Source organism: Pezoporus occidentalis, unplaced genomic scaffold (genome assembly GCF_034315485.1).
Source record: "Pezoporus occidentalis ecotype Australia unplaced genomic scaffold, CSIRO_AGI_Poc_V1 ctg132, whole genome shotgun sequence".
Classification (NCBI taxonomy): domain Eukaryota; kingdom Metazoa; phylum Chordata; class Aves; order Psittaciformes; family Psittacidae; genus Pezoporus; species Pezoporus occidentalis.
Window position 1 is genome coordinate 618,443 of NW_026913126.1, and position 27,225 is coordinate 645,667.

The 27,225-nt window shown below is 37.8% G+C and overlaps 1 protein-coding gene across 1 annotated transcript in view; it reads left to right on the forward strand.

Moving 5' to 3' along the window:
• The window catches only part of LOC134158723 (dynein axonemal heavy chain 5-like), a 160,149-nt gene that overhangs the window by 89,039 nt on the left and 43,885 nt on the right, over positions 1-27,225 (forward strand). Inside the window, exons 58-68 of the mRNA XM_062608958.1 lie at positions 578-858; positions 1,117-1,332; positions 3,991-4,158; positions 10,539-10,757; positions 13,218-13,394; positions 17,601-17,795; positions 19,430-19,585; positions 19,842-20,024; positions 24,147-24,317; positions 24,696-25,074; positions 26,133-26,404. Of these exons, the coding sequence (XP_062464942.1) occupies positions 578-858; positions 1,117-1,332; positions 3,991-4,158; positions 10,539-10,757; positions 13,218-13,394; positions 17,601-17,795; positions 19,430-19,585; positions 19,842-20,024; positions 24,147-24,317; positions 24,696-25,074; positions 26,133-26,404 (2,417 nt within the window). The remainder of the gene's footprint in view (positions 1-577; positions 859-1,116; positions 1,333-3,990; positions 4,159-10,538; positions 10,758-13,217; positions 13,395-17,600; positions 17,796-19,429; positions 19,586-19,841; positions 20,025-24,146; positions 24,318-24,695; positions 25,075-26,132; positions 26,405-27,225) is intronic.

Sequence of the window (27,225 nt, forward strand, 5' to 3'; positions counted from 1 at the left end):
TTTTTATACTAATAACTTTTCTAGATGATTTTCTCATTGTTTGATAAAAATGTTGGAGAATTGTATTGCTCAAAAATCTTTAGCTTCTCTTACCCCCATCTCATCTGGACCTTTGTGTAATGTTGAATTTAGAAGCCCAGCCTTGTCTCCTTGTGTCTTCATTTGCATTGCTCAGGATGCCAGGTTCTTCCTCTTTTTTTTTTATACAGTCTAGTACTTCTTACGGTCTTACGGATTTCTGAAATTTCACACATAATTCTTAAGAATGCCATTCACAATACTGATGTTTTTCAATATGTGTGTTTAATATTTAGTGTCCCTCTCACATATAAGAAAATAAACAAATGATCAAGTGACAGATTCTGAAGACTCTTACTCATAAAAAAAAAGGAAAAAATAAATAGCAAATGGGTATAATGGATATTACCCTGTTTAATTTTGGTGTTCAACAAATGTGATCACTCAGTGGGGTTCCTAAATATGGATTTGCGTGACTTATGTTACGTATCCAGATTGCTGCACTGAGGTTTTACTCAATATGTCTTCCTCTTGCTAAAATGGAATTTGTTCAACACAGGTCTTGCGAAACTGATGGAAGCTGAGGTTTCAGTAAATCATCTCTCCAAAGAGTTGGTGATGAAGGAGAAAGATTTGGCTGTAGCTTCAAAAAAAGCTGATGAAGTTTTATTGGAAGTAACTATGAAAGCCCAAGCGGCTGAAAAGGTGAAAATGCAAGTGCAAAAGGTAAAAGACAAAGCTCAAGCCATTGTGGATGACATTGCCATTGATAAAGCAGCAGCAGAAGAGAAGCTCAAAGCTGCAAGACCTGCACTGGAAGAAGCCGAGGCAGCCCTGCAGGTCAGAATCAATTATATTCTGAACATGCATGTAGTTAATGATTGTTATTTGTAATAAAATGGCTCATGCTTCTAACTTGGAAAAAAAAAAATATGAAGAAATAGTAACTACCTTTAAGGACTTTCTGCAGTATTGCTTCTGAATGACCTGCAAAACTGCAGCAATTGCATTATGTATACAGTCCTTCCCGAAACCATCTTTCTCTACAGTCAAGTGATTGCTTAAATAAATGGATTGTTTTCTTTTCTTTTTTTTCAGACAATAAAACCTTCTGACATTGCAACTGTTCGCAAACTGGGTAAACCTCCTCACTTGATAATGCGAATTATGGATTGTGTGCTACTTTTATTCCAAAGAAAAATAGACTCAGTAACACCTGATCAAGAGCGCCCATCTGTGAAGCCATCTTGGACTGAAGCTCTGAAGCTAATGAATAATTCAGGTTTTCTTAGCATGTTGCTTACTTTTCAGAAGGTAAGAAGCTAGTAGTGGCACTACTACTCCTATAACTATCTCTAGAGATATGTGAAAGTGTCTTCTACCTCAAAGGCAGTTTGAAACAGATGAGACTTTTGTTTACCTATAGTTGTAGATACCTTTGTGACTGCATTCCTCTCTATTTTCATGGTTCATTATCTCAGTAATCTTTCTCCTGGGCCACACAGTTTTGATGGCACACACAAATATCTCAAGCATGAGATCAAATCTTGAGAAGCTTAGTCTTATCTGTATTTAGGCAGTTCCTGTTTCTCAGTAGGAATTTGCCTTAAAAGGTCTCACTGGTTTGATTTTTCAAATGTCTCACCATCTCCAGTGCTACCAGGCCTGCTTGCATATAACACTCTAGAGCTCTGTCTCTGGAACAGTTTGGTGGGGAGCTGAGAGAAAATACTGAATAAAATTAGCATCTTGTCAGGAATAATACTGAAATATTTGGGAACTTTTGGGGTTTTGTCACTGGGAAAGTAGTGAAATACAGAATGAACTGGGAACCTTAGTATAAACCATAAGAAAAATAAAAGCAAACACAGGTTTGTATTTCTGTCAGGACAGAAACTTGTTCTGTTTACAAGATTCACTAAACTGTGAGACAAGGGAAATTTCTCTGCGGGGAAGAGAAAAAAAGATGTTACATATAGCTGGAACAGAAAAAGACCTAGGTGGAATATGGAATGGCAGAATCATGGCCCAACTTTAAAATATAGAACATCAAGCAGGTTTTGGCAAAACCTGACTTTTCTGCAGCACTGCACAACATACTCTTTCATTTGTACACTGATTATTTTTTATCTGCTTCAGTTGTGCATTTTGCTGATGCCTTTTCTAAGTTATCGGAGTGTTTTTGTTATGCACATGAGGCTTGAAACCATGATTCTAACTATCTGCAGGAGCCATTTCTCCCAGCGAGCCATATTGACTAGGCACCATGCGGAAACTTGCACTGCCTCTGTAGACAGTCTCTTCCTGGGGCTTTCAATATGGTCGCTTCTCCAAGTGATATCTTCATTAAACAGAAAGAGGAAATGAGTTTAAAGATAATGGGGACTAATTATGTAGTCCTTACTCAAGCTTCTCTCTAATGAGGCTTCCAGTTTTGGCTCTTATTAATAGTGTATGTGTTTCTGCTGGTAGTTTGCAACATATTTAACTTTACTCAGAGGAGTTAGAACAACCTCTGTGGGACTGAGTTCTTCTAAGAAGTGATACTGATGAATGTGGTGATGAACACTAGACTACTTCTGCCCCGATGAGGTACTTCACATGCTGTCTTCCTGCCTTATTTCTTATTTCTAAGATTGAGTATATATAAGAAGGCAGCACATCATGTCTGGAGCTCTGGGTAGACTTCACTGCTTATTTGCTTGTGAGACTTTTATTCTTTCCTAATTTTTTTATGCAAGGAGTATTAGTGGATGAAATAGCTCCTTGGGTTTAAAATTCATTATTTAGAAGGAAAAGCTTGACAGTTTTAGGCCATTGCTGACTGGTCTGTGCTTCACCTTTGCCAGCTTGCTACCTCATCATTTTGAGTAGAATGAAAAAGTCTAAATGTTTGTCCAGCACTATTTTAGAATTTAATATTTTAGCAAATTTAACATTTTAGCAAATGCTCATAGTGAAAACATCACCATATCTGATTTTAGGAATAATATAATGAATGTTGTAACAGTAGCTAGGGATCAGACAAGTGCAACACAGTCCTTTCTGCATAGGAGAAAGGCCAGAAAAGGGTATATTGCTTGACAGTATGAATGGAAGATGATTTTTAAATGCCTTTAAAAGAAGGCATATATTGCCCCCCAAAACCGAAGATTTTTAATGCCACTATTGTTAAGCAACCATTGTTACCCTGTATAAGCTCTTCTACTCTCTACATTGCTTAAAGAGATGAATCCCATTTTCTTCTGACACTTGTATAATTAGAGATTAACCACCATCACCAAAGATCTGGCTTTCATGTTCTCAACAGATTGTGAAGGGGGGAAAAAATCTGAGGTTAGAATAATGAAGTGAACAGCTGAAAGAAATTGCTTTTACGGAAAAGGGCTAGTACCAGTGAAGTGAAGTCAGTGCCTTGCAGTTTCACCCTTTTCCTTCCTAAAGCTGCACGTTTTGACTCCCTGTGTTCACACCGGTGCCTGTCGGATGCCATGGTGAGCTTGTTCAGGGAATTAGCCTAGACAAAAGCTAATCCGTAGTTTGCTGACTTAGATTTCTGTCCTACTAGCTTCCAAATTAGTTCACTGAGCCCTGGTGAAAGTATTAAACATAGGGCAAAAACATCTGGTTGAGGGGGAAAGAAGTTACATTGCTGTAGCACCAAAAACTTAGATCAGCTTAAGTTGTCACAGAGCTATGAGTACAAGTAAGTCTGTAAATCTTATGGGTCAAATACAGATATTAAATGCAAACTCAAGTAAATCTGTTGCAATGGAAGTGGGAGCTATTTTCACTTCAGTTCACAAAAAAGCCACCTATTCTGGCCTTTATAAAAGTGAAAAGCAATGGTGTTGGTTTCTTCATTTCTTCTGTAAGAAGTGGTAGCATGTTTTTGAAAAATAAAATGTTTCTGTGAAGCAGACTTTATTCCAAGATCCATTTAAAAAGTAATTTTCCCTTTTCTTTGACTAGGACTCAATTACAGAAGAAACTGTGGAGCTTTTAGAGCCTTATTTGGATATGGAGGATTATAATTTTGAGACTGCTAAAAAAGTCTGTGGGAATGTAGCAGGTCTTTGCTCATGGACACAAGCAATGGCTTACTTCTATGGTATTAATAAAGAAGTTCTTCCTCTTAAGGTATTTCATATTACCATTTTTCTGAAGGATGACTATAGTTGAGTGGAAAAAGCATTGTTATTTTAGCTAAAAAAGGTGATGAGTTACAAGAGATTCTTGTTTCTTCACATCCAGTTGTGAAGTCAAGCACAAAGAAGTTAAATATGTCCTGGCAATTTTTTTCCCTTACACAGCTGCCCTGTAGTACAGTTGTTACTTGTGTGAACACAATCAATTTTTGATGGGTACCTAAGTACACAGATTCTTTATAGAGCCTGACTATCTGCAAGTGAGAGATACCAGTACTGTCTCTGTTCTTGGACTCAGTGCCAGGCACTACTGTTTCAAGAAAATGTCTCCTCAGTCCTAATAATGAAGGAGCATACTCATTGTGGTCTTGGTAGAATCTGGGAGAGGAGAGACTGTTCTTGGCACAGAAGTAGTCTTTAATAATTTTAGCTGGAATTCAGCTCTCTTAGAAAACTTTGGAGTGTCAAACTGCTACGTGTGAGTGTATATATGATAAAGTAAGTAGTTACCTGGCATGGAATTCTGTTGTAACATTAAACCACAGTAGAAGGGATCAGCTAACATTGTCTGCATTCCTACAGATAGCTGTATTGTCTTGGAAATGTTTCATTTATGAGCATATTGAAAAAAAAGGAGTTTGTATATTTAATAGCAATTTATAACCATTGCTTCTGCAAGGAATTTTATGGCTCTTTTCTGAAGAAATACATTCAATCAGTTATGCTTCCACTGTACTTACGTTCAGTCTCCTATTAAATAAGCCACTGTGTCAATGGCATATTCAAAATTCTTGGCATACCTAGACAGATCTGACTCGAATTTGTTGAAAGCATGATATTTTTATTCAAGAAACTGGTAGAGAAGACCCTATTTCTGTGGTATATAAGTAGTAATTTCCTTTTCAAATAATAGGGTGTTCACTAATGAAAACAAAATTTGAAATGTGGCTATTGAAAGCTATAAAAGAGAGCAAGACCTAGAGGAAATAGTGGCTTTATATGCAGATGCAACTCTAAAAGCTGCAAAAGTGCTCTTGCAGTTTTTATTTAAATATATATGACTTAAGATTATGTATAAATTTAACTTTGTATTCAAGCATTTACATTCTTGTCACACTGCAGCTGATAAAAACTAGAACATGTATTTCTTAGCAAAGTGGTGCCTATTGTCAGCTATAGCAACCATCACAAATATTTTAAAGCCAAATACGACAGGGGGAGGAAGTGTTTGAAGTATGCAGGAGATATTGCAGGAAGCACTGGGGTGATGCTAAGAAAATAATTGGAAATAAATGTACAATTAAACTGTGTAAAGTACTAGCACAGGCTAAATCATCCAGTGCTAAAAGCAGGTTTACTGAATGAGTTCATCAAGCTGTTTTATCCTAACTGCTGTTCTAGGAGATAAATCCCCTTCAGTACCTGCAAAATTCATCCAATATATTTTTAAATTGCATCTTAACTGAGACTCAGTGCCTCATTTATTTTAAATGGGACAACTTGAGAAAACTAATTAATAGTGACTTATATTATGGTAAATATAGTGTGCAAAAATTAACTAATTCCTAGAAATGGATACTTACATTCTTTAGATATGTGGTCTGCAGCATAAGGGTCGTTAGTTAGAATCAAATGTAGAACGTCTAACCAGATATTGCTTGCACAGCAAATACAGTGCTGTGTAGCTGCTTACTGTACAGTAGTCACCATGTGTGTGTTACTTTCCTATAAACCTTCTGCACCTCACTAGCCATTCCTCTCTAGTTGTTAACTAGTAAACAAGCCTGCTGGATTAACCTGGTAATTCTGAATCTGCTATTTACCCATTAGTTGAAGAATATAGCAATGCAATGAAGAAGCTCTGGCTATTGCTGTGATTCTGTTAGCGTCCAATTAAAATAGTGTGTATAGGGTTATAATTTCCTTTAGAGATGTCTCCAGTGATTTTAATGAAATTCTCTTTAGGCTGTTGTGATGATCAAGGGAAGTTTGTCTTCTGCTTATAAATTCTGTTTGATATCGAGGATTCTCCCCATTGAACTCAGTTTTAAATATAAGACTTTATTGCCTTTTCTGCTTTCACTTGTCTCCATGCTGAACTGAAAACCACAGCAGGCAATAAGAGGAAATCTTGCACCTGAGGAAAAGGTAACAGTCAAGGAGTGTCAGAATTTGATGGTCATCCGTTTAAAAGTGTGTCCTTGTCAAGATGACATCAGGAAAACAAGCATTCAAGTCTGAATTCAAGGCCCATGATAAGTGGAGGGAAGGAATACACATCTGGGGGATGAAGGGGAGGATTAGATCACCTAACAAAACAGATTGAAGTCAGGATGCATAACTGAATGAAAAAAATGAAGAATCTTTGAGTAGCTAGTAGAGGCTCTGAAAAGCAGACAGGAGGCATGATCTCTGTGTCTTTTCATTGTTTTAATCCCAAGAAATGGCCAGTGACAGCAAAGAAAGAGGCCAAGATTTTATTAATGTCACTCTGCATGGATCTATTTACATGTGTGCATATGTGAAGGTGTATACATATGTGTATGTGTATAATGTTTTAGATTGGTGGAAAAACATTGGTTTTGTAATGTCTGCAAAACTTGTGTATATGTTTGCCTTTCTTATAATATTTCCTTAAATAATGATGAATCCCAACTTATCATGGTATTAAAGCTCTGAAAAAGGTGATACAAAACCAGTGGAATGTTTGTGTGAAAAATCTGCAGTGATCATCAGGGTCAGGAGCAGCTTGAGATTGCATTTCCGTGAAGAGCTGTCAGTCAGATTCCATGTGCCCATGACAGGACTGAAGCAATAGGCAAAGGTGGCCACCTAGCACACCCTCAGTGTCTTGTGAGCAGAGTGACAGTGTCCAAGTGCAAGAAACCTTCTGGCTTGGTCCAGCAGTAGTGAATGCTCAATGGACTGGAAGAACAGTGTACTTGGAAAGCTAAAATTCCTGAAATGAGAGATGCTAGGAAAGCTCCAAATCTTCCTTACCTGTAGTCAACTATAAAGTTTCAGATGCTTTTTTTTTTTCTTATGTGTTCTCCTACTTCCAGTGACATTTCCTGAATTTACTGAGCAGCAGCTGCTCTTCACAGTGATCTGGGGCTGGTTTGGGCGTTCCATTCAAGAGTGGGAATAGCATTAAATTGTGTGAGGTTTTATTGGAGAAGGCATTTTTATTTAAATGCCTTCTTGGATCAGGGCCAGATATACTCAGTGCTTTGCAAAATGAGTTTGCAATGAATCAATGAGAAATTTACGGCTATGTCAATATTAATAAATTAAACAGTACTAAGGATTTTTTTTTTAGACATTGGAAAGTGATCATCTGCACTATTAAATTCTTAGAATGATCCCTAGTGTGAATTTGGTCTTGGATAAGCAGCATTTTCTCAGCAGTCTCTGAGCACCTTTCATGAACTAGTTTGATCCAGTGGCCGTTTCTGTGAGACTGTTTGCATGCAGCCATACTGTTTTAGAGGCCGGGAAAGCTTAATATAAGCTAGTTAACCTGAGTGGCAGAGAAAGGTCCTGCATGTGTTTAATTTAACACTATAGCTGTGGACTGTAATTGTGTGCTTATTTGTGCTGTTTTTATGTGGAATGCAGAAAGGTTGAAAGGGGAAGATCATCTCACCACCTCTCTGAGTCCTCTCTGAGGGTAACTCAGAAGATGGCGAAAGAGCTGCTTAACAATTTAGTCCGTAGCCCTCGCTGGCACAGATACTTTGTACATATTGCTCCATGCAGATAGCAGGTTGAATCACTGGCTGGGGCAGATTTTGAGAAGATTGTCTGTATGGTTCCCCACAATGCCAATGGCAAGACAAGGCTGAAGCTGCTGCTCTCACGCAAGCCAAGGTATGTTCAAGCATAGTCCCCCTCCCAGGAGTGCACATAAGAATGTGGATTTCATGTCTTGAACCCTCATGATTCATTCACATAAAATCCATTTATTCAGACTCTCACACTGCATCCAACTGGAAAAAACTCTGAATCCTTGCTTGGCTGCGTGACTCAGAGCGATGAAATGAAGGGTGTGAAGCTTGTTCACATAGCAGTGCCACTAAAATTAGAAAGGCCACAGTGGTTCTTTGTGGTTGGGAGACACATTTCCTTCCTGACTGTAGTTGGCTGGAAATCTTTGAGGCTGCTTGCAACAATAATAGCCTTCTTGTACCGAAGATTCTCCTTGGCAGCAGAACTTGCCTCCTGCTTTCATGGCAAAGCTCTGCAGAGGAAGCTGCCAACCAACCTGCCACTGATGTCAATACAAAAACCGTGTTTGTACCCATATAGTTTTGAAAAATGGGGTTAGAAATAAAGGCAGGGAGAGAGCAAGTGGTGATGATTTCATAGGGTAATCTGAAACAAGTGGTCTTTCTGCATTTGGGAATCATGTAAATTGCTCATTCCGTTATGTTAGCAGTCGTTGTGCAACCAACCATTATTTATCTCATATGATTAATCAGCCTACAAATGAAACTAATACCAAAATGTATTACAATTTTGTTAAGATTGTGCTAAAATTGGCTGAAAACTTTAACCAAATTGTCTATAAAATAATTTCTTATTACAAGTCATTTTCTAGAGATGCCGTGAAGTCCTGTGTCTGTAATTTTGGTGTGTTTTTTTTCGTGTTAGAATACAATACACTTTGTACTCATCTGAACTGTTTTTTCATTGTACTTACAGCTTCAAAGCTGGTAGCCTCTTAAGAGCTTTTAAGAACTGGGAAGTCTGTTTTATCAGTCTTTTGCACCTTTGTGGTTAGTTTATTGCTGCACAGAAGCCTGTTTTTCATACTTACAAGGCATCGTTGCTCATATGTGTTGGGAATTCACATGGCCATCCTTTTCCACTGAGGTTCACATCCGACTGTGATAAATGTCAAGGTGAAATATGAATCCACACAGCCAACAAGTTCTTTGTTGTTCCAGCTGTTCTGCCTTGGTTGTTCTTCCCAGCTCTCCAAGGATTCTGTTCCCTGTGTAACCTCACTATTTGTCAGCTGGGGATGGAACAATATGTCACAGCTTTGTTTTACTCCCATTTTTAGCCCTCATGGAATTTAAGGAGAAGAGTATGCTCTGTACATTTGAAGGGCTGGGCAGGGGTGAGGTAGGACAGAGGGGGCTGGTGCATGGCTTTTACTGTATCTCAGTAAGAAAGGCCTGACAGCAGATGTCTTAATAAGGTACTGCTTTCATAAGACAGAAAAATAAGAGGTGTTTATAATAGCTTAAATGACCAAAAGACAGAATTTTCTCTCCATGGGCAGGATCCACCCTGCACAGCATGCCTTAGGAAGTTCTATCCAGGCTCTGTCTGATGCTACATGAATGTGGGGTGCCCAGCATCTGAAGGGATGTAAGATTTACCCATTCTCAATGTTCCTTTTCTTATTATGGATCTTTTAAAAACAGTTATCTTAAGCTGTTTGTTGTCAAGGTCTCTCTTATTAAGATCCAGAAGGAGCTCTGCACTGTGCATATCTTTCATACGGCACCACCTCTACCCTGGTGCAGGACACAGTAACACTAAATCCTCTACTCAGAACTTGTCAAGTTTTGTATTTGTAATAAAACAGGTTTTACAGAGTCTTGGTTTCCATCCTCATAACTCTGAAAGCAGAAAAAATAGAAATAAGATGCATGATATTTAAACAAGTGTTTTAAATATTCAGAGTAAATGGAAGCAACCTTTATCTCCAAGTGTGAATTTCATAAGAACTTTGTCAGTCTCTAATCCTTTGCAAACATATACTTGGAAACATGCTCTGAATTCACAGAATACTTTTTTTCCCCTGTTAGGAATAGTCAAGTTAAGAGGCCACATTTAAATGACTAGCAACACATAAGTTTATATAGGAATGTGAGAAAAATCTCTAGAGTTTTAGTTTCCAAAAGAGCAAAAAATGTGTTTGTTGTATTTTTATTGTAGAAGAAATCAATGAGAAAATAGAGGAGAAGAGTAGGTGCCATTATCTTTACTATTGTCCATGAGGACAATGTTAATTTTCTTTTGCATTGAGAATAAATTACAGAAAACATTGTATGGATTGCTTCTTATATCTGGTACACAGCTATTTCAAGTGTATTGTGATTTCAAATAATTTATCATTATGTGATCAATAGATCATTCTGAAAATACTACAATATTTTAAGATTGCATTGAATATCTTTAGTGTTATGCCTGTGTTCATTTCAGGTTAAAAAGTAAAAAAGGAAAAAAACTGCTGTCATCCTAAACATATTATTTTTACAAGTACCTAATCCATTGCAATATGTGCCATTAAATGAATGTCATTTGCTCTTGCCAAATAATAGGTAGTAACTACTTTTTACTTTTAAATGTTTGTAGGCAAATTTAGCCTTGCAAGAGGGAAGACTTTCAGCTGCCCAAATGGAACTGAATAATGCACAAATTCAGCTGGATGAGAAGCAAAAGGAACTGGATGAAGTACAAGCCATGTATGATAATGCTATGAAAGAGAAGCAGGCCTTACTTGATGATGCTGAAGCATGCAGAAAGAAAATGAACAATGCCACAGCTCTGATTGAGGGATTAGGTGGAGAAAAGGTACTGGCACATATGAATAGGTTTGCAGCATAAAGCAGGTTCTCAATTTTGAGAATACTCCATGATGATCATTAGTGGTCCTAAAGAAATTCAAGGCATGGTGACATCTCTATATTATATGACACTTTATTTTAGTTATGTGTATGTTTTTTGCTTGAACTTAATGTATCTAACAAAGTAAAACAGTTTCTTGTGTTAACTTAATTCTTGCATATGAAGATTTATGTCATACCATATGGCTTGTATTGGGATAAAGTTCAGATTTAAAGCCAAGGAGCCAAGTTCCTTTTAGCTTTAGTAAGAGAAATTAAGCTTAACCTAAATAACTGCCCTAAAATGTCTGTAAGGATTACTCTCTTTCTCACCAAGTATACAAGCATTAAGAATTAGAAGCTTGATTAATTTCCTGAATTATATTTGAAGTTCAGATTTCTACTGGAACCTATTGTAGAATTATTGATTAATTGTTTTCTTCTGCACTAAGCTTGAAATTTACCTTTTATGTGCAGATTTTTCTGGCTTCAGCCTAAAGGTGTCCAGAAGAAGCAGGTTACCTTTTTTGTTTTTTTTTTTTTTTCTCATCTGATTATTTGCTTTGATATTCTTTGGTTGATTTCACACAGAGTAAAAACCGATGAGATCTTTGACTTCAACCATTGTGTCCTGTGAGGCCAGGACTTCAGAATTTGTTTTCTTAGCTGTACTTCAAAATATATCAGTCAAAAATATTGGATGTTTTATCATAGTTTTTCACTGAATTTCTCTATTTAATAGCAACACCAAAATAGGCACTTAGAGCACCTTATTGTGGGATTTCCATTCTACTTTTGAAAATTCAGAAAAACAATTGAAAGACTGTGTGGCACTTGGAGCCTTGGGTGAAACTGACACTGGGTTAAATGTGTGTTTTCTAAATTTAAAACATGTAGGTTCTGGCTAAGACTGCATGCAGAGTGATTGGCAGGGAACAGGAATCTGGAGAGAAAGGAATAAGTAATACTCAAAAATATTATTCAGAAAATCATAGAATCATGCAATAATTGAGATTGGAAGGGACCTGTGGAGCTCATCTAACCCAACCCCCCTGCCCCGTTCAAAGCAAGGTCAAATAGAGCAGGTTGCTCAGGGCATTCTCCAGTTGCATTTAGAGTATCTTCAAAGACAGACACTCCACAACCTCCTTGCAGTCCTTGACCACTCCCACTGTAAAAAAGTTTTAATGTGTGTTTAATTGGAATTTCTTGTATTTCCATTTGTGCCCACTGCCCCTTGTCCTTTCACTGGGTACCACTGAAAAGAGGCTGGCATCATCTGCTTTACACCCTCCCATCAGGTATTTGTACACATTGATAAAATTCCCCCTGCACTGTCTGTTTTCAAGGCTAAACAATCACAATTCTCTCAGCCAAGGCTGCCCTTGACCTTTGCATCAGCAACTAGTTCTTCCTTGTTTGCAAGTCTGAGGTTCAGCAAACCACACTCCCTCATTAATCCTCAGTTACCTGTTAATAATTTTTTGTCAGTGTACTCCTTAAAATCTCCTGGATTGCTTGTGTCTTGCTGTGCTGTCTGTTCAGATGCTATCAAGGTGGTTAGTCCCCCATGTAGAACAGTGCCTGTGAATGAGAGGTTTCTTCCCATTGTCAGAGAAAGACCTCATCTTCTTCTTGCTAGTCATGTTGTCTGTAATAGCGACACACATAATATCACCTGTGTTGCTCTGCCCCCTAATCCTAACCAATAAGTTCCCAACTGGCTCGTTGTCTATTACAGAGTCTCAGATGCAGAACTCTGTGCTTTCCAGCTGCTCTATCACATGAAAAAAAAAGTCTTACTCTTCCCAGCCTGTCTTGCCTCAAAAGCCTGTGTACACCTGTTGCAGCACTCCAGTTGTGGAAGCTTTCCCACCATGTCCCCATGATCCCCATGACATCATGACTCTGCAGCCACACACAGACCTCTAATTACTCGTTTGTTCTCCATGCTGTGCACATTAGTGCACAAGTACTTCAGAGAGGTGTCCAGCTGTGCTAATTTCCCAGAAACAGTATGAAAGCTATTCCCACGTTCTGTCTGGTAGGCACTTCTTTGTTTATGTGGATGTGCTTGGGGTATTCCTCCATTAGCCCTATTTATTGATTACAAAGTCCCTACTATTTATATTGCCCCACATGTTTTGTTTGCCAACTCCACTTCCTCATGTGATTGTTGGTCATCCTCTCCCTTTCATTTCATTCTTCCTTTAAAGCACTTCTTACCTGTTTGTCTAGCTTGTTAGCAAAGATAATTTTTCCTCAGGTAGTTGCCAGCTCTTCCAAGCAGACTTCTACTACTGAAAAGAATAATTAAAAGAAAAAATACTTCTGGTTTGAAGGACAATTATTTACCAGAAAGAGATAAATTCTTTGTGTTAGTTTTGTGCCTGCTTAACCTAACTTCTTTATAATTTTCCACATACAGCTTCGTTGGACAGCAAGCAGCAAAAACTTTCACAATCAAATTATTAATTTAGTGGGGAATGTTCTTCTGGCTACTGGATTTCTCTCTTACTCTGGACCTTTCAATCAGGAGTACAGGAATTTGCTGCTCCAATTGTGGAAGAAAGAGATGGACAACAGTAAGATTCCATACAGTAATGTAAGTGCTCATGCTCTGTCCTGACCTTACTCTTTGCCTTGCAGAGTAATGATAGGCAGAACATTCCATTCTGGAAAAGTATATAATTGGAAGATTATATATTGGCTGTCACATTCCATCAAATTTTTAATAAAGAAAAAAATACGAACATTTGACAGCCGAGCTTCTGAAGCACTATGTTTTAAAATCCTCATTATACTGTCATGCATTGCAAGATTGGTATATAAGCCAATGCTCTGGCACGTCTAAGAGAGATGCTGTCTGAGGTCAGCTGTCCTGGGAGGAAATTGTGTAATATGGGAAATGATATAAGCATTTACCAGCTTAGAACAGATTTACCTTATCATATGAGGTTCTATCACATAGTCTGTGTTTTCCCCCATAGCTAATGCTTTTTTGCAAGTACCATGTTGTGTCCATAACTTCAGCCATGAAGTCAAGCAAACCAGTCACATCTGAAAGTGGAAAATACATATATTGAAGAAAACACCAGTTGTAACTGTCTCCGTCAGCATCTTAAGTTATCCCCTTACAAGGAATAACTTGTGATTATGTGCTAGAGAGTGCCAGCCCACACCTGGTATTGCTGTGGCCCTATAGTTTTCCAGGCAGTCTTTGAAGCAGCAGCTCCCAGTTTAGACCCATAGGAGGTGCAGAGGTAGAGAGGAGTCTGGGTTGGGTGGGAATTATGCCCCAATCAACTTCCAGGGACCCAACAAGATTTGCCCTTTTTACACTTTTACCACCTACAGTCTCATGTGCTGCCACTAAAAATCTGCTTTCTCCCTTTCTCTGTCATACCTGTGTACCTACAGCATTTAATTCAGTTTAATTTGAAGTGCCTTGTTGAAATTATTAAGTTAAACAAAACCTGGATTTTCTAAGCTTGTTTTACGCCGCTTCAGCTTCCTCCAGTCTAAGCTCTTAAATCTGTTCACGTCTGTCACCACTGAGTCTGTTCTCAGGGAGTCTGACATTACAGCTTCTCCTCAGTTGGATTAAGTCTGTGCAGGCAGAGGTGGCCTAAAATGCAACAGAGCTAGGGTCCCATCATACAGCTTCAGTTCCCTGAACACACAGAATCACAGAATAGTTTGGGTTGGAAGGGACCTTCAAAGGTCATCTAGTCTAACCCCCCTGCAATCAGCAGGGACATCTTCAACTGGATGAAGCTGCTCAGAACCACATCCAGCCTGGCCTTGAATGTATCCAGGGATGGTGCATCCACCACCTCTCTGGACAAACTGTGCCAGTATTTTACCACCCTCATTGTGAAGAACTTTTTCCTCACATGCAGCCTGAATCTCCCCTCTTTTAGTTTAAAATCATTTTCCTTTTTTTTTAAATTACCCCTCGGCTTATCACAGCAAGCCCTGCTAAAAAGTCTCTCCCCATCCCTCTTACATGCCCATTTTAAGAACTGAAAGGCCACAATGAGGTCTTCCTAGAGCTTTCTTTTCTCCAGGCTGAGCAACCCCAGCTCTCTCAGCCTTTCCTCACGTGCTCCATCCCGTCGTATACTACCTTTAATAAAGTGAACAACCTGCATGCTGGGACTAAGATTCAGGGCAGTTTCCTTTACAGGAATCTTGTTCTTTCTTTCTACCATTATCTGCCCCAGGAGTGCTGGACCTGGTAGCTGTTTTGGTGCATTATCTTTCTTTGTGGCCAGCAGCAGCCTTATTGCTATTCCATGATTTTTAGGAGGTCTGTCCAATACTCTTCCTTGCACCTGGAAGACATATTCATACTGAAAGCAGGGTTTAGTCCATAATAATGAAAACTGTCTTTCTGAGTAATCTGCCCAGGTTGCCTTCTGCTTGGTTTTGTAAATACCCAAGTATATTTTCTCCAGCAGTAAAGGTTGTAGTTCTTATATCAGCACAGGAGTGGAGGCATTAAGCTCAAATGGCTCCTGTCCTCAACTGTCAAAGCTTTTGAAAGAGCAGGTGCTGCTGGAAAGTACTGGGAGTAAGTGAACAACTTGTGTACAGCGGTGGCTACACTATTGTGAAACAGCTGAAGGTAGCTTAGTATCCCTGCTGCACCCTCTTTCCAGGTTCCTGGGAGCTTTAACACTTGAATGTATATTAGGGAGACCTCTTTGCCATGGGACATTTGTTGTGATGTTCGTATTATAGAAGTTACTTATGTATATTTTTATTATTTTTGTTTTACATTAGATAGTGCATAACGCTTCTTGTAATTGTGATTAACCTTGACCTGACAGCATGAACCTCACAGCCGAGCCCGACTTACACTATTTACAAAGATAAATGATTTTTACTTGCCCAGCAAAGGGATTTGAAAGCTCCTGATGATAAGTAATTTGTAAAGCCAAGATGGATTTATTAATAAAGCACTAGTAGCAGTGCAGTCTCAGGAAAGATTCTTTACCGGTGTGCTATGGGAGTTATCCTACATTTATCCTACATACATTCATCCCAGGGAGGCTTTATCTCAAATTCAGAGTATAAAATGTTCTTAAAAGCTACTTACCTTAGGGAATATTTGTCAAGTTTCTTACCATTTAAGGATAAGAACTAGGATGGATAATGTCCTTAGAAAGCAAGACATTAGGAACTGAAATTCTGCTTCTGTGAGTATGTTCAGACCACATTACTACCCAGCTGCATCCTTCAAAATTTGAGGAATACTTTTTGATTGTTTCTTTGTTACTTTTTTTTTTTTCATATGGACAGATTAAACACAGAATGCCAAACTTATCTAGTTTCAAAACATAATTACCACTCTGTTTAGATAGTTACCATTAAAGACAGGATTGTGATTTCAATGATAGTCTATGGAACTGAGTTTTAATTTTTTATGGTGAATTAAGTACTCACAAAAGGCAGCATATGGGCTTCTCGTGATACTTCACACCACAGGAAAGCAAGCAGCTTTGCAGTTCAAGCAAAAGGCTTGACATCTGCCTTACTTTGTCACAGACTAACTGGCTGTGGGTGTATGAGTCATTTCAGCACAACAGTTTAAAGAGAGCTGTTTAAAATTAGCTATCTATCTGTGTAGTTAGGCACTTAAATTAGCTAAGTTTCAGAGTTGCAGAGTGACTGATACTTCCTGCTGCAGTAAGAAAAAATTCAAAGCTGTTTAGCCCCTACTATTCTGCTTAAAGAGCTAAGTATGGTTTTAGAGTCCAATTGCTGAAAATTTTGGCTATTAAATGCTTTACTGTCCTTTTTACAAATGGAAATTGGATTCTTAAAAGTTTCTCTCTCTTTTGTCTTCTGAGAATGGTTTGCTTAGCTTTGTTCAGATTCTTCAATAATCAGAGCAGTAAAAAAATCAAAGCAGCAAAAAAGCTTTTGAGTCTTGCAGCCATTGGTGTTACTAGCTCTCATGATTGTATCACAAGTCTGGCAGTATCTGAAATTTTGCTTTAGGCTTCAGATGTTGAATTATGTGATTTTTGCAGGACTTGTGGTCCATTTCTTTCTTTTTAAAGACAAACCACAAATTTAGAAGTAGCTTATACATAGGGATTCTTGAGTGAAAAATATACAGAGAAAATAAAAAAACCTCTTCAAATTTGTTCTGTTTAAATTCACACAATTATTAGGCTATTTTCTAATTTGGAGTGTTTGGTTTGTGATTTTAAGAACTGTTTTCTGCACATAATTATTGAGAGGCCAGTCACTGTTCACAGTGAATAAAATAAAGCAGGTTACTCAGTGTGTGCAAATCAAACTCTATGAGATTATATGAGCTGGGAATAGTTTTGAACATGGCAGCAATAATTTTCTATATGGTTCATGATTATTGACCTGTAGCACATCTCCTGTCTCTTGTCTGAGTCTCCAACAAGCCATCCTATATTTATTGGAATATACTTGGAGGGTACTTTACAGCTTTACAGCAGGAGGAAGCTCTTGTGACCAAGATGACCCTTCCTTTTGAGCTGACAAAAAAAGAGTTTGCCAATACCAAAATCAGCTTGTCGTTAGATATTGAACTGGCTTCAGAATTTCTTTAACTGTCTTTGATAGACATCAAAGCCTCAACAGACTTCACTTTCATTATTGCACAGCAATGATTTAGGCACTGAAATTTAAAGAAAGGAAATGATAGCTACCAAATGCATTCTATCATGCATTATGATCAGAATAAGAAGAAAAACCTTCCATCAAGCATTTTAGTATAGCTCCTCTAACTGGTACCTATTTGTAATTGCATATTTTCTGTTAGGACCTGAACCTTACTGGTATGCTTGTTGACAATACTACAGTGGGTGAATGGAATCTCCAGGGTCTTCCAAACGATGACCTTTCAATTCAGAATGGCATCATTGTCACAAAAGCATCTAGATATCCTCTGCTGATTGATCCACAAGGTCAAGGAAAGATCTGGATTAAAAATAAGGAGAAGAATAATGGACTCCAGGTAAATAGCTCATTTAATATTTTTTATGTATGTGTCATGTCACATCATAGTTAGCAATGCAAACTATTTATTCTGTTGTCATACTTTGACCATATGTAATTAAATCTGAAGTTCATGGTATATAATTAGGCAGAAATTAAAATAAGACTGATGCAAAATCTGTGACCTTTCATTCTCAGGGTGAAATAGTTTTTACTGCTTTGTCATGTCCCAGACATTTTGAAGAGCAAATTGGAATTTTATGTTATGCCGTATCTATTTTTATGATGAATCTTTTAATTTTTGTGATAGAAAAGGAGGAACTTAGAGGGAAGTAAATGACTTACAAAATTAAGACCAGACAGTACTAGGAAGTTGGTACTGCATGGCAATTACTTTTTAGGGTAATCATTTTAAGAGGATAATAGGGAATAGGAAAACGGAGGAATTGAAAGCAGAATGGTGTCCTGAGGTAGAATGGAAATCTAGTAGTCTTTGAAGCCTATCAAGCACGAAGCCCAAATTTAGGCTGTATCTTGATGATTAAATGTGATATGCTTTATTGTGATAAAAATATTCATAGCTTAATTTATGCATCCTTCTCACTTTCTATCTAACAATGCATCCTATTTGGGACCTGGATCCTCTATTTAATTCAAAACTTATTTTTCCCCTTGTAATCAGCCTACCCTCCATAATTTTTTACAACAATATCATTAAGAGGGGTTATGATAAAGATCTGAATATCTAATACATTTTCAGGCCAGATCAAACATGATACTAAAGAGTTAGCTTGTCATACAACTGTAGATTATCGCATGAATGCCAAGAACACTGTCTTCACTCTAAATGAGAGTGATAGATAAGAAAAGGGAACTGAGATGGATGGTGACATCCAGAGAGCTTATGACATCATGGTGATGTTATTAACTAAATACTTAACTTTTGGACCTTGATCTAGATCTGTATTTCCTAGCACTGTTAAGAACAGCCCAACATTCAATCCACACTAAATCCAGTTTCTGATAAGTTGAATGTGTTCAAAAAATGGTGTAGAAACACAGCTAGAAATGGGAAGTATTGACTGAGAAGAGACAGAAAAATAATGTATAATATTCAAAGATTTTGTGAAAATGGATGCCTTTATTAAGAATATGATGAAAAGCTCTCCTTAAACATGAGTTGTATTCACAGAAGAATTCATGTGAATGTGACAGTATGAAATCTACTGTCTTACAGTAGATAACATGGTTTCCTCTACATCAGACGTTACTTTGCCTACCAGATTTGGATCCAGAAACACTAGTGTGAGTAACCAACAGGAAACAGAGAGAAGAATGTATCTCATATATTCAGGCTTTTTAGGAAAGACAGGCCAGGCAGATAGGGAGGTGGTGTAGCTATGTTATGTCAATGACTCTGATTTTATACATAGGTTAAGTAAATAAAGATAACAAAGAAGTGAGACCTCCTATTCTGTTAAAGTTAAAGCAAAACTTCCGTTCATTTTAGCAGAGGCAGGTGTTTGTCCTTAAAATGTAATAATTTGTGTAGCTATCCCAGGATGAGTATAATTTTTGAAAATTGCAGTATATTTTTACACTGTTTTCTGTGTGCTTGCAAATGCATTCTATATTGTGAACTAATCTTCCTAGGTTACATATATGAACCATAAGTTCTTCAGAAGTCATGTAGAAGACTGTCTGTCTCTTGGCCGACCATTGTTAATAGAAGATGTTGGAGAGGAACTAGACCCTGCTCTAGATAACATCTTGGAAAAAAATTTCATAAAATCTGGTTCAGTACACAAGGTAAGATAATTGTGGACACAGAATAAATACCGATAGAACAGATGCTGGCTATCTGGTAGTCTGGATAATGCCGAGATTCACACCATTGCAACACTTCAGAAAGATGAGTAGTGGACTTAAGGGGTTGGGGTTTTTTACCCCTTAGGCAGAAATTTTAAAAAGTGTAAATGAAAACATCATCTACTTTTCACTGCATAAAATACCTGTTTTTCTGAATTTAGTTTTTTGAAATTTGAGTAATATGTTTTATTTTCAGGTCAAAGTGGGTGACAAGGAGGTAGATCTGATGAAGGGGTTTACCCTTTATATGGCAACAAAACTGGCTAATCCTGCCTATACTCCAGAAATTAGTGCAAGAACAACTGTGATTGACTTTACTGTTACTATGAAAGGACTGGAGGATCAGCTCCTTGGACGTGTGATCCTCACAGAAAAACAGGTACCTAGTAGTTAACAGTATTTGTATATAGAGAAAGCTTCAATATCTGCACCATGAGTGGATATATTTAGTTGATATCAAATGCAAGAACAAAAATGTGAATGAAAGTTTAGGGGTTTGTGCATTTGCTGAAAGGCAATGTGGAGCTGTTTTTTAATTGAATGGAGGGACATAAACATTTATTTTAAGATCTGGCCTTGGAAAGAGAAGAAAGAAAATTATTCATTAAAAATACATCACACGCATATACATGACATACATAAAGCATTTTTATTCCTTCGTTCATAGCAAAGGATCCTTATTCAGTCTGAAACCTCTTTTATTTTTAAATTCCTTTTTAAACTTAATTTGAATTACATGAAAAGTGCTTATGAACTCATGCTACTTTTGCCAGTCAGGCTCTAGTGTGCAAGGAGTTATGAGATTTTTTAAGGAGCTTTGAACACTAACTTGACTCTGCTGTTACTAAAATTTCTATTGATTACGTGGAAGCAAATATAAGGAAGAAAAATCTCTCTCAGGCATTTCTCAGGAGTTTTATTTCCTAATATAAAATCTGAGACAGCCCCCACAATAATTTAATACCTAGATTTTTCCTCTTTCTTTTTATGTGATCTAATTTAACAGCCTGGTTATACAAAAACTTAGGAGTCTATTCATCATAGGCACTGGGGACGAACATGGGTTTTTTACTGTGTCAGTCATATCAATAAATACATGAATGTTATGGTCCTATTACACTAAAATGAAATATTTTCTTCCTTTCTCATTAAAGTGAAAGCACAGAAGTTGTATTTCATGACAAATTGAGTGACTTATTAATTTCAAATGGAGCATTTCGTAATTGTCTCTTTGTGAGAAAAGTAACAAAAAATAAGGTTTGGCTTAGCAGAGTTGCTGCTTTCAGTAACTTCTGTAGGCTTGCTCATGTCAGAGTAGTTCCCTATGTAAGGGAATTCATTCATCTTTCTTTGGCTTCCCAAAGCGTGTTCTAACCAGTATGCTTTAGTGGTGGTGTCACTTTCTTTGGCCAGCATCTTTCCACTTTGCTCAAATGAGCATTTGCTGAAGTAAGGACTGGAATCTAAGTGCCCTTCCTTCAGGCTGACAATCACAACCAGAGGCTAGAAAATCATTGTTACGCCCAAACTTCCTGTGAATTGTTCCATTAAAAATGGGAAAGATATAACAGCAGGTACTGAGGAAAAGCCACCCTTTAGCAGGTTTGGATGGATGCTAGGGATTAAAAGCTTTTAATCTTTACTCAGGTAGATGCATGTTTATGTAAGCAAAACTCATCTCTCTTTCCCTCTTCCACCACTCTACACCCTTCCAATACCCTCGCTCTGTGTTTTTTTTTTCCCGGACAAAACTGTTACAGAATTCATATTGAAGGTATGTAGCAACACTTAGATTGCATTTTGGGTCAAAAATATAGACACTGAAAAATATTAATCCAGTGCGGTGTATAAGCTGAAGAGAGCTGCAACGGTAGCTGATTAGTATCAGTACTACTTGTTGCACGGGGACATGGTTGCAGGTGATCAATATTTATTAAACTGCTTCCTTTGATATGAATAAATAATAGTTGTTGTGTCCCTTCTGTCTCAATAAGAGATGAATGTCCTGGTGTAAATAGTCAGAGCCAATGGACCTCTGACAAATTTAATTCAAAGAAAAGACAGAGCATGAACAGGGAATCTGAAGAACTGGTTTTGTATTACAAACAAAAGACAAGTTTATGATCACTGAACTAAAGTAATAGATTAAAAGAACCAAGACATTCCGAAAAATTGTTGTAGTGATCAATGAAATAGACTATCAAAAAGTGTTTATTCTTCTCAGCTTTAAAGGCTGCTCCTGTAACTATATGAAAAATAAAAAAAAAAAATCAGCATCTTTTTGTACTTTGGTGGTGAAGTTGCTGCCACTATTTGTGTTCAGAACGGCGGGGAGGAGGGGGTTGTTACAAATGTGATCACAAGGTCCTCTTGCCAACAAAAGCCTGGCATTTTCTGTATTTGTTAATTTCCTGTGAGATACTCTTTACAAACTTACAAATAGAATGGATAAGGTGCCTGTTCTTAAGCAAAGCATATCCTCAAGTAGAATTTAAGCATGTATGTAAATGCATGTTTGAGTGTTCTGTAGAACTGCTCCTTTTTGTGTGATTTTAATCTTTTCTGTGTTAATGGTAAAGAGGAGAAAACACAGAAAATTTGAAGCTGACCAACTGGTGCTTAAGTCATTCTCTTCCTTTGGGATGCAGTTATTTGTAGCTTCCACGGGGCTACATTCCACAGCCCTAGATTGCAAACAGGTTTCCAAATAAGCTTGTGAAAGAAAATTGTCACTTCTCTGAAATACAGGAGAACCTTTCGTGTACTGCATTACTCTGTACATCTCTTTTTTTCTGTAACTTTGCATGTTGACAAGAATGAAAATAAACTGAAGCCCTGGGTGTAGGTAGACTGGTGTTTTAACTACCGTTTTCCTACAGGAAGGTTGACTTGATTGATTAAATAAAGATAGCCAACAAGAGTATCCCTGAGCTGTGTTGGACTGAGCAGTATGGATGCCTCATTTCACTTAGCATTGTGTTGACTTGTGTGTCATTGTTCCCTTGCCATTGTCTATCCTGTAGAAATACCATAAAAATTCCATATGACATAGATAATAATTGTGACATTTCCTATTTTATAAGCAGGAGAGGAGTGTATCTTGTGAAGTTACAAAATCATAGAACTCAGAATGGAAAAGGTCATCCAGTCAACTTTCCTAACAGTGTAAAATCCATCAATACAATGTATCTTTCAGTCCTTTGTCTGATTTAATTTTGAGTATTTGATGTGGCTCTTATGACTTCCCATTGGAAACACAGCTTTGTGCATCTTACTAAAATGAAGCTTTTCCGTATATCTAATCTAAATTTACCCTCTTTCAGCTTAAAGCCATTCCCCCTTGTCATGTCACTACCTGCCATTGTAAAAAGTTTCTCTCCAGCTTTCTTGTAGGCCCCTTTAGGTACTGGAAGGCTGCTATAAAGTCTCCCCTGACCCTTCTTTTCTTCAGGCTGAAAAACCCCAATTCTCTCAGCCTGTCTTCATAGAAAAAGTGCTCCAGCCCTCTGATTATCTTTATGGCCTCCTCTGGACTTGGTCGAACAGGTCCATGCCCTTCTTATGTTGGGGGCCCCAGAGCTGAATGCAGTACTGCAAGTGGGGTCTCGTGAGACTAGAGTAGAGGAGGAGAATCACCTCCCTCGACCAGCGTAGTGTGCCCTCCTCACTATTCTAAGGATATTGAAGTCCATCATTTCATGGTCACTGCTTCCAAAGCTGCCCTTGAGCTTCACATTTGCTACCAGCCCCTCCCTGTTGGTGATAATAAGGTCCAGCATAGCACCTCTCCTCATTGGCTCCTCTTATCACTTGGAGACAGAAGCTATCATTAACACATTCCAAGTACCTCATGGATTGTTTGTGCTCTGCTGTGTGGCCCCTTCAACAGATACTGAGATGGTTGAAGTCTCCCATGAGGACCAGGGCTTGTGGAAATGAAGCTGTTCCTATCTGTCTATACAGGGCCTCATCTGCTTGGTTGTCCTGCCTGGGCAGCCTGTAGCAGACCCCCACTGTAATGTCTCCTGTCCGTGCCTTACCTTTAATCCTGACCCCATACACTCTTGGCCAGCTCCTCATCCATCCCCAGGCAGACCTCCATGTACTCTAACTAGTCACTGACATAGTAGGCAACACACCCTCCTAGTCTCCCCTGCCTGTCCTTCCTGAAAAGCCTGTATTCTTCCATTCTAACATTTCAGTCAAAGGAGCCATCCCACGACTTCTCTGTGACACCAGCAAGATCATAGCCCTGCAGGCATTTGCATGTCTTTAACTCGTTTTTATTCCCCATGCTATGTGTGTTTTCATAGAGGCATAAACCCAACCCAATAAATACAGTATCCACAGAAATTACTATAGTATATGGTATTTCTGTATTTTATAGAAAAAGCAGAAAAGCCCCCAGTCTGTCAGGCATGAGATCGCATTTTCTGTTTTGTCATAAAGAATCTTTCTTTGGATTAATCTGAAATATTCTAAGGAAAATTTCTGAATACAGGAACTGGAGGCAGAAAGAGTCAAACTGATAGAAGAAGTGACGTCTAACAAGAGGAAAATGCAGGAGCTTGAAGACAATTTACTCTTCCGTCTAACCAGTACAGAGGGCTCTTTGGTTGAAGATGAGTCTTTGATAGAAGTCCTAAGAATCACTAAATCAACAGCAGAAGAGGTGAATTTTGTATGCATTGCGGGTGTATTTTGTTATTTTAATTCAGAGCCGCTATATAACACACCTGATTTCCTAACAAATAAATAGTAAAGCCATTATAATTTTTTCTTCATAAAGTGTTGTAAAATTAAACTGTTACTTGGATACTGCTTTATATTCCAGGCATACTTTGAAGGTGTAAGTTTGAATCAAATCCTATTGTACTTGGTGTTTGAACACATGAAGACATAATGTGTGTGGTGAAACACTGATAGAGGGAAGGAAAGCTTGACTAAATATACCTTTGTGACCTTAATCAATACCTTTTCTTTTTGTTTGTGCAGTATAAATCAGAAGTGACACAACTTAATCTTCATGGTCTTTTTCATTAATTTTAAGGTCAGTGAAAAATTAAGCGTAGCAGCGGAGACAGAGGTGAAAATCAATACTGCACGTGAAGAGTATCGTCCTGTTGCTGGTCGTGGTAGCATCCTTTATTTCCTAATTGTGGAAATGAGCTTAGTTAATATCATGTACCAAACCTCCTTACGGCAGTTCCTTGGCATTTTTGACCTGTCAGTGGAAAGATCTCAGAAATCTCAGATCACAGCAAAAAGGGTAGTATACGTAATCGAGCATCTCACCTATGAAGTCTTCAAGTACACAGTTCGAGGGCTGTACAAAAATCACAGATTCCTATTTACGCTGCTTCTGGCACTGAAGGTTGATTTGCAGGCCAAGAAAATTTCACACACTGAGTTTGAAACATTGATCAAAGGTAATTTCTCTAAAAAATGTTCTGCTTGTGAACTGCTAAATTCAGATTTTGCAGCGCTTGCACTAACAATATGTTGTATCTAGTGGATCTAATGGTTTTTAGCTGGTGAATGAGAACATATATAGCCCAAGAGGCAATAAACAAATTTTCCAAAACTAGATAAAAATAGACATTGTCAAAATAATGCTTAGATTAGGTTAACATTACATTGCAAAACAGAAAATGACATCCATTGCTTTGTAAGAGACCCTATGGTTTTCTCCTGTACCTCTTTTCTGAGTTGTCATATACTTACTTCTGTGAGCTTGGAGACAGTCAGCAAAATCTCTTTTGATGACTGGTGAGCAGGCATGTGAATGCATGGAGACTCTGTACCACATTTAATTGTCAGTATAAAAAAATAGAAAATCTGTTTCTGTTACATGTTGTAAAACATTGCTATATTGCATTGCCTCATAGCACCATGTATGTCACTACTCAGACACAATGACAAAGAATTTTAGTAAAGTTTAAAAAATTTGATGGGGGTAGACCCCACTGTGTCCAAGATACGATAAGTACAATCAGATACCTGTCACCCAAATATTTTAGTTTGCTTTGCAAATACCAAATTGATATTCAGCTGTAACTCAGCTGTGTTAGAGGTGCTAGTGGGCATGATGCTGGAGTGGTGGTTGAGCTAAGAGGCTCTTGATGAATACACCATGTTGCCGCCTTATTCTCTCGTTTATATGAAGGGAGATTGGACTAACCATAGGTCCTTTCTACATCTGGTCTGAAGAATTGGGTTTGAGTATCCTTTTAGGTAGGCAAGTTCTATTCCAGCTCTACAGGTGGTGAAAAAGAAGCACAAAAAATACTAGGATATCAGCTTTGTGAGGTGATGAGACCACTTTCCTAGTGTGTCTTTGTTCAATGACTCTTCCATGCAAATTCTAGGTCTCTGTATCTGGGTTTACAAGGAATTCTACTCCCTAAATTGCAGGAATATTTTTATTACTTGTTATTTTTGTGTTTAACAATGGTTGTTTTCCTCTATAATACTTTACACTTTCCAGGAGGTGCCAGTTTGGATCTGAATTCTGTGGAACCAAAACCAAAAAAGTGGATTCTTGACATGACATGGCTCAATCTTGTGCAATTATCTAGCTTGTACCCTTTTAATCAGCTTCTGGTGCAAGTTATAAAGAATGAGAAGGCATGGAAAGCTTGGTTTGATGAAGAAGCACCTGAAAAGGCTGTTACTCCTGATGGGTATGACAGCTTACTGGATCAGTTCCGTAGACTGCTCCTTGTCCGTAGCTGGTGCCCGGATCATACCGTTGCCCAAGTAAGATATACTTTTGTACAATGGTTATGCCATGAGGCATCTCCTGTAGAACTGCTAGTCCCAAAGTTCTGTTCTCTGATTTTGTTTTTATCTTAGTATAGAGTAATCTATTTTGAAAATCAGATATTGAAATCCTTATAATAAATATATGTGAAAGAAATATTCATATATTTAATTGCAATAAATTAGGGCATCGCAAACATGAAATAAATTGTGTTTGAGCTACAAGAATACCATTCTTTTTGGGTGGTCTTTCTAAAGTGAAGTCATGAAACTTATCAAGCAAGAGCATTCTTCTGGTGAACCAGAAGATACATCCCTATTTCTTTTCTGAGAAATGGAAAAAGAACAGTTCAGTTTCATGATAAATGCACTAAAATAGCAGATAATTTGTTTACTTACCCTCCATGCTGAGGAAATAATAAACACTGTCTCACAGCAAATATGGTGAATGAAACTGCAATAGACTAGCAGTTTCTCTGCAGTCTGCGATATTTGGATTTTTCCTCTCTGAGTAGTCCTAAAAAAGGTATTGAGCCTACAAGTATACTATTTTCACGTTTTCGTCTTTAGCTACACTGGAAAGTAGTGCTTCTGATTTCATGTATATCTCAATTTTCCATGGTACATGTTGTGATAACATCTGTGTTATATTTAGGGACACAATATTTTCATGGACCTCTTTTTCAACAAGACCCCCCTCCATCCCTTTCCCTTTTCTTCTCTTTAGGTGGTAAGTAAGAGAGAAGTATGGGAGCTCCATATGACACAATTTAAACACACAAAAATAATAAAGCTGCTTCTGCTAATTTATCAACATT